Source organism: Papio anubis, chromosome 14 (genome assembly GCF_008728515.1).
Source record: "Papio anubis isolate 15944 chromosome 14, Panubis1.0, whole genome shotgun sequence".
Lineage (NCBI taxonomy): Eukaryota > Metazoa > Chordata > Mammalia > Primates > Cercopithecidae > Papio > Papio anubis.
In genome coordinates, this window is record NC_044989.1 from 87,368,349 (window position 1) to 87,380,558 (window position 12,210).

The following is a 12,210-nucleotide window of genomic DNA, read 5'->3' on the forward strand; positions in this document are numbered from 1 at the left end:
ACAGTGTAACTGGGTTTAATAAGTGAGTTTATTCACATAGACTTATTTTCTCAAAAATAATAGTGCCTTGACAGTATTATTCACAGTCTGTGCTGGTTTTTGTAATGGTAAAAATGATTCCTTTCACAGTAAAATTTTCTTATTTCCCAAAATAAAAAAAATTATATCTTTCTTAGTATCCATTTGAAAAATCACATCTATGAATGTGACCATCAGCTTCAAAGCAGATACTGAGTTTTCTTCACTTTTCTTCCATATTTGTGGTCCAAAAGGCCCATTAGAAACTTGCCATTTTTGGGTTTGTTTTAGTGAGTAACCAATCTTTCTTTTTTTTTTCTTCCTTTTTTAATAGGCCAAGATGCTGAATTATCAGGGACACTTTCACTTGTTTTGACACAGTGCTGTAAGAGAATAAAGGATACTGTTCAAAAATTGGCCTCGGACCACAAAGACATCCACAGCAGTGTTTCTCGGGTTGGAAAAGCCATTGATAAGGTATGGTATTGAAGGAAGTGTTTTGTATTTTTTAGCTTCATTCTCTTTCTTCTGTCAGTACTTTGATAACACTAGCTTTCACAAAGTGTGCTACTCCTGTCATGTTTGCTTTTGATAACTTTTGCAGGTCTCGTTTTACCATGTTATTCTTACTCAGGTTCCCTGTTGCTATTATTTAAAAAATAAAAACAAAATTAAAACTCTCTGCTTTTATAGCTTTGTTGTTTATCCGTTTGAATACATGACTAGAGCTCCTAGGGTCATGATGAATAAAGTTCCAAAGAAATTTTAACCCAATATGTGGGAGTTTGTTTACCAGGAGTAACTTCTCCTAATTCCTGAATAATTCCCTAGCTGTGACTCTGTCCCTGTTATGGGATGATTAGAATAACAGCCTTGTATCAGTCTCCCCTGCATCATCCCAACTGTTATCTTCCTATGAGCATCCCAGCTACTTTTGAATTTTGCCTTCTGTGTGAATGAGTGAGTGGGTTGGTTGCTAGGCAGTGAGGCTGGTCACTTTTATTTGATGTTTTTTTTCTTGTGACATTTTTTTAGTAAGCCATCTTTGACCTGGTGGTTGATTTATAAGCAGTTATCATTTTTAGTACTGGCGGATTTTATTCATGGAGTTCATAGTCCTATTGGGGCCTAAGAGAAGTAGCGGAAGGTTACTGTGTGATACCTCTGACTACTTCAGACATAGGGGAGATTGTGACTGGTCAGGGGTGTTTCTCTTCACACATCGTAAACTGCTGGGAGGGTAGGAAGAACTTCTGAGGAGTGCCCTTTGTAGCAAAGGCATCTTCTAAACAGTCCTATGAGTTACTTAGTCTGTACTCACAAGAGTGATAGTTGTAACAGAGGTAATAGAAGTTCATTGAATCTGGAGAGTGGTTCGTGTAACTCATGGGTAGACCCAGCTGTTAGAAATTATCCCGTGAAAAGGCTAGGCTTGATGCTGTTTGAGTCAGGACTATATGCTTATAAGGCATTACTGTTCACTGGTAGGTGTGGTATGACAAGACCGTGAGTGGCAGGGGCTCAGAGGACTTGTTTTGGTAGTCGTGGCTTACAGAAGTGTTCGTGACCTTTCAGAAAGTTCTCACCACTCCCATAGTGGTGTGAGGGGTTTGACTCGGCCAAAGAGTCAAAGGTTGGTTTTGGCAGCCACAGGGTTCCAGCCACCTTGTTACATCAGTGATGGCTGTCACCAGCAAAGTCTGGGAAGGCAGTGAGTATTCTCTGAAATGGTTTTGAGTTTGGGAAGCCTGTTCGGTAACTCCAAGAGAGTGAACACAATTTTAAAAGTGGGTTTGACATCAACCCTATTTGGTACTATGATACTTGAAGTCTTCAGTTGGTTCCTGGAATGGTTGTTGGTGTGTGTGAGCTTAAGAACTATGGGAGTGGTGGTGGGACACTTCGTTTTCTTCCAGCAGCTGTATCCTTCTAGAATGTGATGGGGCACTTTAGAGATGGTCCTAAATCACTGTGGGTGAAGAACCCTTTGTTCCTCTAGAGGTACAGTAACTACTTATGGTGTCTAAGAAGATTCAGATTTTGATGTTGACAGTGACCAAGGCATCCTGGTGATTCTAATGGCTCAAAGTTCAGAGAGAACCCCAATAAGTTCCTGGGGACATCTGCATGACCACCAGTCTGCTTGCAGTTATAACAGAGGGTCAGCATTTGGACAGTAGAACCAAAGGTGCTGTGACAGTGAGAAGAGCTAAAGCTTCCAAGGCAGCCAATCAGAGATTCTTGGAATAAGGGGGGATGGGCTCAGCAACTGTAATTGTAGCGTGTGGGCTACTGACCAAGATCTGGAGCAGTTGGGCAAACAATTCACCAATTATGCTTTCTGCAGCTTGTAGGGTGACCATATATGTCCCCGTTTCCTAGTTTATGTTTGTTGTCCTGTCATGATTATCAGAACCTTCTTTTGCTCTTGTCCTACTTCTCCTGGTGCCTGGCTGAGCATGTCTTACTCCAGATCTAGCAGGTCTTTATAGATATTCATAAGGGTTGTCAGATATTTTGACTAATCTTTAAGGCGAAACATTGTCTGGATGTACTTGGTGCCAAAAATGGAAGTATCTTATTGGGTATGGATATCAAGGAAACACATTTATCATGAATAATCTACATTCTGGCTTATTTGGGCAGGGGGATGTGTTCGAGGTGAAGATTCCTAATTACGTATTTTTAATTCACTTGTTGCTCTTTTGAGGACATTATTTTTAATGCCCTTGGAAGTTATAAGGACTTTTTCAAGTAAATCTTTTACAGTTTCTTTCAAAAAATTGGGGTGTTTTTGTTTGGTTTTTTTTGAGATGGACTCTCTTTTGCCCAAGCTGGAGTGCAGTGGCACGATCTCAGCTCACTGCAAACTCTGCCTCCCAGTTTCAAGCGATTCTCCTGCCTCAGCCTCCTGAGTAGTGCCCAGCCCCAAAAATTGTTTTATGTTCCTGTGAAAGTAGTTTTGGTTCTAGGTGACCTGGATTCTGGATTCTTCTCATCCATCATATGAAACTGTATTATTTAGTCTGCAGGGCATGATGGCTCACACTTGTAATCCCAGCACTTTGGGAGGCCGAGGCAGGCAGATCATCTGAGGTCAGGAGTTCAAGACCAGCTTGGCCAACATGGCAAGCCCCCATCTCTACTAAAAATACAAAAAAATTAGGCACATTCCTCTAATTCCAGTTACTCGGGAGGCTGAGGCAGGAGAATCACTTGAACCCGGGAGGTGGAGGTTGCAGTGAGTTGAGATTGCACCACTGCACTCCAGCCTGGGCAACAGAGCGAGACTCCATCTCAATACATACATACATATATACATACATACATACATACATACATACTATATTATTTAGTTGACACTGAATAGTGTTTGTGGTACTGTATCCTGGATCTTTTAACTCAGTTCCCTAATATCTTTCAGTATACTTTCTCCCCATATTTTTGGCATCTACTTGGCCTCAGCTGAAGAGGAAGCTATTTCCCCAATAGAAGTACCTAGACATTGTGAATGGGCTTCTCGCATACATGAGGCTGTGTAGGCTGTGTCACATAAGACTCCATTGACTTGTTAAGTCCTCCAGGAGCTCTTTGAATTTGAACCTGGTAGTTGTGTAAGCTCTGGGCAGCCTGTTGTAAAGGCTGGGTGGAGCTGAATTGGTGGTGACCAAACAGGATAAAGCTGAATCCGCTGTGGCACAAGACTTTCAAGAACCACACCAAACAGACCTGAGTCATAAACTGGAATGTCCATCAGCCTATGCATACCACTTTATGAACACGTGCTCCCACCCTCACAGGATGAGGACAAAGAAGCCAGTGGCTCCTTTATGAGCAGGCTGATTTTGAGTGAGAAACAGTACATTTTAGTCATGCTCAATGGTATTTTTTCTTTTATATTTTAATAGTTACATTTTAAAGTTCTCTACATCATGTCTCTGAAAATGTAAGCAGAATAGAAGCTTCTGGTGGTGTTAGCCAAGATATTGTTTGGCTTTTAATTATTATGAACTGCGTCTCGCTCTGTTGCCTAGGCTGGAGTGCAGTGGCAGCATTACAGCTCGCTGCTGCCTTGACTTCCCTGGGCTTAACTGGTCCTCCCACCTCAGCATCCCAGTCCCAGCCAAGTAGCTGGGCCTACATGCGCTTGCTACCATGCCCAGTTAATTTTTTTTTCATTTTTGCGTAGAGATGTGGTCTTGCAGTGTTGCCCAGGCTAGTCTTGAACTCCTGGCCTCAAGCGGTCCTCCCACCTTGGCCTCCCAGTGTTGGGATTATTGGTGTGAGCCACTGTGCCTGGCCCATTATTTATTTTAAATAAATAATATTTGCTCTGTGACTTTTTTTTTTTTTTTTTTTTTTTTTTTTTTTTTTTAGTAAAGATAATGTATTGGGCTGTTCTTAATTTCCTCTCCCATTTTTAGGTAATCTAGAATTCAGTCCAGTTTAGGGTATTTTATTCAGTATTTTATTTAGTCAATTGACTTTTAAAGTTTACTTCCTAAGAAAAGTCAACAAAAATGATTATTGCTTTAGACTTCTAGGTATGTGTGCATATGTGTTAAATAGTACTAAAGATTTTAATATATAAAATCTGATGTGGTATAATTAAAAGTTGACCAAATAGTACATGTCCCCTATAAGATTGGTGTTTTGTATACATAAAATAACTGGAAAAATTCTTAGGCTACATGAAAGAAGTTTGCTGGAATAGACACTGCTTATTATAAAGTAAAGGTAATTGCTATCTTACATTTGGCTTGGAAGAATGGGTAAGATTCTCACAGCAGAACAGTGAGATGAGATTTTTCCTTGAGACTGGAAAAGGGCAAAATAACAACTGTGAGAATATGCCTGACTCATGTTTAAGATGCTTCAAGATTGACTTGATTAGAGTGAGTGCTCCTGTTGGTAATAGGGAAAGGCAAATGATGGAAGGCCTAAGAGGTGTGGATTTGATCAGATGATGAAAGCAGTTGAGGGTTAACTTGACCTCATTAAATAGGATGAAAACAGACTAAGTAGTAGTCATAAGTAGGTGGATAATGGCTATCATATATTGAGTGTTGACCGTGTTCCAGATACTGAGCTAAGTGCTTTACATACATTTATATCCCATGATGCAGGGACATTATTCCCATTTTATATATGAGGAAACTGAGACTCAATGATAGGAAATAACATACCCTAGGTATATAATTTGAAAGTGGTGGATCAAGGTTTGGAAAAAGTTTTCACTCAGGAATCTGTTCTTAAATACTGTGCTATAATAGGAAATCACTGAGGCCATTGCAGAACTGGTGATGTTGAAGGGGAACATAATAGTTAAAAAAAAATTTTAACCTCATTGTCTAAACATATATTTTGCCACTGGATGGAGTATCTACATTGGTGAGGCAAAATGCTGACTGTATTAAGGAGTGAATGGAATAATGGTATAAAAAAAATGACATATAGAACATTTTAAGATAGTTCTCGGTGAGCAGTCCAGAACTGACTTTTATGTAGGTATGTGTGTGGTAAACAAGGTATGTATGTTGGGTAGAGAGGGACAGAAGGACTTAATATCCATTAAACTGTGCTAGCTAATACAGTCTGCAGTTTGCATTTAAGTGCTTTTAAATTAATGAATATTACTATCTCTGTATGCTTTTGTGTATTTGTTTTTATTTATATTTTCTAATAAGGATTTTTTTAAATACAGAAGCAGAAGGTTTGGTGGCAACCTGGCTCTCAGATTCACGTTTGGTTAGGTTTGGCCTGGCTCTCAGATTCAGCTACTGTGTATTAAAGGTTTACTGATGGATGGATACTCATAGAGGTTTTCATGTACATTATTTACCTTAATCTTCACCAAACACTTGTAAGGTTGAGATTATTGTCTCTAGATACAGATGTGAAAACTTAGATGTGTAAGGAACCTGCCTGAAGTCACAGAGCTGGGATTAAAAACCCAGATTTTAACATTTAGAGGAACCTTTCTCAACTGGAGGTTCTTGAGAGAATTCATCCCTAGTGCCCTGAGGGCACCCACTCTACGCATGAATTTCTCTCCTTTCCATAGAATGGTAAGAGATACATGTCATACTTGGGAGAATTAATAAAATAGCCACAGAAAGGCAGATAACTAATAGTGGAGGGATAGGGATGCAAATGTGACAGAAGGCCTGGCAGAGTGGTTTGGCACATTACTCCCTCACTTTTTTAAATAAAGTAATAACATAACAGTGTGAATCTACCATTCTCTTAATATTGATAACCAAAGAAGAGGTATAAATACCGTGAGGAGAATATGGAATGTCTGCATCAAAAAATGCATCTACAAAATGCTGATTATGACACACTATAAAGTTTATTTTCCAGCCCTTGGTTTGGAAAGCACTGCTATCTGGTATATGCCTCAAAATGGGTTATTTCGTCACAGGACAGGTGCCTCATTATTAGCTTTACTAGGTATTGTAAAATTTTCCCCTGAAGGGTTTATACCAATTTACAGCCCTACCAAACACATATAACAACACTTCCTGCTTCCTCATTTCTCACCTACACCTGGTATTATCAGACTTCAGATGTTTAAAGATTAATCAGATGGGTGTGAAGTAGTATCTAGTTGTACTAATTTTGCCTTTCTTTGACCATCTTGAAGGTGGGGCATCTTTTCATGTTTAACATTAGGAATTTCCTATTTGTGTATTTCATGTTCTGTCCATTTTTTCTGTTGTCTTTCTTATTGAGAGATGTGTGTTTGTTTCAAACTCTTCTGAATACTAATCTTATGTGGTTTGTATGCAAAGTAGGTATCGTCTGTTAGTCTGAGGGGAACCAGAATCCAGGTCTTCTTACTCTGTTAAGTATCCTTTGCTGTCTACCTCTCACTGCTAAACCAGATTAACTGGATGCTTAAAAGGGAAATTAATTCCTGGTAGGTGCAACAATAGCACATTGTTGGTTCATACACTAATTTTTCTTCAAAGTAGATGGAGAAGTTTCAAAATACATGTTAATGCTATTAGGGAATTGGCACTTAGGAATTAAATACTGAGTTTTACTGTATATTGTTACCACTGTCTGCTCAGTCATTGTAATTTTATAAAATATATTTGAGAAACGGATTGATTTTTGATGGTAAACAGTGAAAGCCATTTCTGACTGATTTGTATGTTCATGATATGGCCAAAGAGGTAGGGTGGCCTGTTTAGATCTCACAATTTCATAATGATGTTGTATCAAAGTTATTTACTCCTCTTCTGCCTCGGCTTCTAGATTTAGTATGTCCTTTATTTCTCCTTCCAAGTCAGAACATCCTCTCCGGATGGACACACCCTTGGATGTGTGCTTTTTTGCTTTTGGTTCTTGTTTGGATCCTTTCTTCCCAATTAAGAACAGGATGCCAAAGCTTTTCTTTGCTTAAAAAATATGAAAAGAAAAAGTATAGTAAGACAGAAGATGTTAATTATAGATGGTATTTCTCTTCATTAGCCACTTCTTGGGTGGTTTGCAGTGCTGTGGATTTTCTGGACAGCCATGCAAACGAGTTTGGTTACCTAGCAACAGAGGCTGGAACTAATGCAAGCTCTGGTGCAACAGTGAGTAAGAACCTGCAGTTATAACAAAAGGAGTTTGACTCTGTATTGCATTGCCTCAACCTCTGTATATTTTATAAACTTAGCTTTAATGTTTAATGCATGTGACCAGAAAATAAGCTATGGAAGTTTACTTATCTACCTCAGTAGTTTATGCTGGAAAATCAGAATGGTAGAAGGGAGCTCAGAAGTGTCCAGAAAACAATCGAATGCATTGCTCATGCTTCTTTTCCAAGAGCAGCAAATAAGTTACGAGCTTGAATGTAGTTAGAGAGATTTTGAGTGTAAGGGTGTTTGACTTTTCTTATCTATGTAGTAGTGACCATAGTAAGCCTTAAGAAAATGGAGGTACACATAGGGCATCGTTGTAAAACTTTGTAGCAAACCCAAAGAAAATTGTTTAAATATTAGACTCTTTTTGTAATTTTCTAGGTGATCAATATTTACTTTTAATATGTATATTAAGGAAAGAATTCAAGGGATTATTTTGTTTGATCTGAGCAGATACTGTCAGATGGTAGCTTTTAAAATTCTGACCTAACATATATATATTACCAGATAAAATTGTTTCAACGTGATCTGGGCTTTGAGCTGACCAGCGTGTCTTCCAGAGTTGTTTTATTTTATTTTTTCCTAAGGAATAGGTACTAATAAATTTGTTGTTTGGGGAAAAATCATTAAATGAATAAGTCGAAACCTGAAGGTTGTATTTGGATTTAATGCAGTTGATAAGATAGTGAGAGAACTTTCTTAATTAATCTCTTGATTCTTTGCTTATACTGTGCATTTAGACATTTAGAGAGTTATAGACAGGTTCCTGAGTTTGTAATAAATTGTCATCTTCAGATCTTTAGAAACCCATTCCTTTATGCTTCTGAATGGCCCTTTGGGAAGTAGAATTTAGGAGAGAATAACATTGATCAGCCTCTGAGCCTCTGCTCCAGAAGAGGCAGAAAGTAGTACCACCTCCAGTGTTCTAGTTGTTATAGACAGCATAAAGATAAAATAAGTTACTTTTAAAAAATGATGAACTGTTATAAAATTAGCTCTCAACAGGCAGAATCTGATCAATAGAAATTAAACATGATAATCTTATACAAGCAGTTGTGTGTGCTAGGTAACAGTTTTTTCATTATGTGCATGGATGCTGTTGCTTTAGCATCTAGGTACTTTGTATTATTTCTTTTTTTTTTTTTTTTTTGAGATGGAGTCTTGCAGTCGGCTCACTGCAACCTCTACCTCCCTGGGTTCAAGCGATTCTCCTTCCTCACCCTCCCAAGTAGATGGGATCACAGGCACCCGCCACCACGCCCAGCTAATTTCGTATTTTTAGTAGAGACGAGGTTTCACCATGTTGACTCCTGACCTCAGGTGATCCTCCGACATTGGCCTCCCAAAGTGCTGGGATTACAGGAGTGAGCCACCATGCCCGTCCCAATTATTTCTATTCTTTAGGTTAAGTACTTGGCTAAGAAAAATGTCTGTGAAAAGAAAATGAATAAAAATTAAGACTGACAGTACTGTTGGGTTTTTATGTTTGTTTTGTCTTGAGTGATTCCAAACCTTAATGTATGTATTCAGTTTTAGGCTACTGTTTTCATGTCTAGAAATAGGGTAGATAGCTCTTTATAGGGAGAAAAATGTGCTTAATTTTGGAGAAGGGCACTCCTGCATTGTGATTGTAAATAGTGGGTTGTTTGCAGTTGCTGTTACTAGTTACTTACTGTCTGTTCTTGTATGTCATATAAAATAATCCCATATTCGTTGGACTGTATATTTAAGCAGTGGTTGACTAGGATTGCAATTTTCGTTAAATCTAAATAGCCTTGTCTAGTTAAGTTTTTTTTGTTTGTTTTTTTTTTGGTTTTTTTTGGTTTTTTTTTTTTTGAGACAGTCTCGCTCTGTCGCCCAGGCTGGAGTGCAGTGGCACGATTTCCGCTCACTGCAAACTCCGCCGCCTCCAGGGTTCACGCCATTCTCCTGCCTCAGCCTCCCAAGAAGCTGGGACTACAGGTGCCCGCCACCACGCCCGGCTAATTTTTTTTTATTTTTAGTAGAGACGGGGTTTCACCATGTTTGCCAGGATGGTCTCGATCTTCTGACCTCATGATCTGCCCGCCTCGGCCTCCCGAAGTGCTGGGATTACAGGCGTGAGCCACTGCGCCTGGCCAAGTTTATATGTTTGTAAAAAGAAATGCAAAACATTTATTAGGGAGCAATGCCTATGAAAGATAAAGGGTGCTGAATTAGGCAGGGAAAGCTTTCACACTGTGATGTACATTTGCTCTTCTTTCACTCTTGATATTTCATGTTCCTTCTGTTGTCATTTCTTCTGTCTGAAGACTTTAGCAATGCTTTTAGAGCAAGTCTGATGGCAGTAAATTCAGTTTCCCTCCATCTGAGGCTGTCTTTATTTCATCTTCATTCCTGAAGGATATTTTCACTGGAAGTAGAATTCTAGGATGACAGTTCTTTTCTTTCAGTACTTGACAATCATGCCACTTCTTTCTGGCCTCCACAGTTTCTGTTGAGAAATCTGTAGTCATTTGAATCATGGTTCCCCTGTAAGTAACATGTCACTTTTCTCTGGCTGCCTGCAAGATTTTTTCCTTTATCTTTAGTTTTAACAGTTTGAATGTGAGATGTTTGGGTCAGATTTCTTTGAATTTGTCCATGTTGGAGTTCACTGAGCTTCTAGAATCTGTATTTATGTCTTTTGCTCAACTTGGGAAATACTCTTTAACTGTTTTTTTCTATACCGTACTGTTTCTCTTCTCCTTGTATTCTGATGACACACATGTTAGATCTTTTATAATTTTCCCACAGGTCCCTGACGCTCTGTTTTTGTTTTGTTTTGTTTTGTTTTCTGGTGTTCAGATTGGATGATTTCTGTTGATCTTCACTGACTTTTTGCACTGCCACTTTGCTTCTGCTGTTGAGTCCATCCAATGAATTTTTTATTTTGGTTACTGTATCTTCGTTTTCCTTGCTAAGTCACTCCCTTTGTTTCAAGATTGATTGTATTTTTATAATAACTGCTCTAAAGTTTTAGATGGTTCCACCATCTCTGTCATGTTGGCATTGGTGTCTGTTGATCATCTTTTTCCATGTGAGTTGAGATTTTCTTGATTCTTGGTATGCCAAGTAATTTTGCAGTATCTTGAACATTTTGAATGTGTGTTATAGTACTCTAGGTCTTAGTTCTGTGGAGAATATTGGTATTTTTGGTTTAGCAGGCAATCAACCTTGTTGGATTCAGGCCACAAGTTCTAGCCAGTCTTTTCTGGGTTGTGGTTTCAATGTTAGTTTTGTTTCTAAAGCCATTACAGTTACTTAGATTTGTCCTGTGTGTGTACCACCTGGTAACCAATATGATACCTAGGAATTAGGTCTATTCCCTAGTTCAGTTTTCAAAATCTGTAGTATGCTGTTTCTAGTCGGGACCATGCATATATATCTCAAAGGCAAACCCAGAGGTGTACATAAACTACTGTCTTAACTACTTGGCCATCCCCCCGCAACCACTTTCAACCTCAATACTGCAGTTGTTGGAATGTGCCATGGATTAATATGTTGATAGGCATGTGTGTTTTTTCTCCTTTTTTCCCCTCCCATTATAGACAGTGCTGCAGTGAGCATGCTTTTACAGGTCATCATTACATTCCTCTAAAAATATTGCTATATATAATGCCTAGAAATCAGTTCATTCGCTTGATTCTATTTTATTCATGGACGCCATTATCAAATCTACTTTTTAAAAAATTCTCTAAAAATATACCTATTTACTCTTCTAGCATGACAAGTTTTAGAAAGGAGCAGTGGAAAAATTCCTTCCTGTGATACGCTATAAATTGCAGTTGGGTACTTACTGGGGTATCTCAGACTGAAACAAAGACCATTTTTTTCCTGTTAAGTGGGGTGAAAATAATCTGTTTATGATTCTCTTTCTCTTTTTTTCCCAGAATTTTGATTCTGACATTAGCAGTGTGGGAATAGATGGCTGCTGGCAGGCAGACAGCCAAAGGCTTCTCAATGAGGTGATGGTGGAGCACTTCTTTCGACAAGGAATGCTGGATGTAGCCGAGGAGCTCTGTCAGGTAACAGTGTGCCCACTGGGAGGTTTTGAGAAAGAAGCAAGGGAACTCCTTAGAGTTTACAGTATTTGCAGGGTGGGGTTTTGAGTCTTCCTCTAGCTGTAGATAGATTTTTTTAATATTTAAATTATCAGAGATGACCTCATTTTACTAGGAGTGTTTTTGGGAATTTTTTAAGTGGCAAAAATTATAGTTCTAGAACTTGTTATCCAAATCATTTTTTTCTTGTTCCTGTCCCAGAATGTGAGTCTCAGTTCATGAATCAAAGGGCTCAGAAGTGATACTCTTTCTTCATTTCCCTTTTTGATAGAGAAGGTTAGTATAGCAGACAAGAGGAAAGGGACAAAAACATTGATGTTTGTTCTTCTGTTCTAGCCTAGCTTAAACAATTTTATCAAATGAATTTCCAACTAAAATTTTTTTACCTCACATTAGCAGCATTTGTCTTTTATTTCTATCACACATGAGTTAGGACTCTGGAACAGTTTACCAATGCCATGTAGTCATAATAGTAG

General features: G+C 38.6%; 1 protein-coding gene across 1 annotated transcript in view; it reads left to right on the top strand.

Annotated features, from left to right (window-relative positions):
* The window catches only part of RMND5A (required for meiotic nuclear division 5 homolog A), a 61,756-nt gene that overhangs the window by 20,878 nt on the left and 28,668 nt on the right, over positions 1–12,210 (top strand). The window contains exons 2-3 of the mRNA XM_003908939.5: positions 353–495; positions 11,564–11,698. Coding sequence (XP_003908988.1) covers positions 353–495; positions 11,564–11,698 — 278 coding nt within the window. The remainder of the gene's footprint in view (positions 1–352; positions 496–11,563; positions 11,699–12,210) is intronic.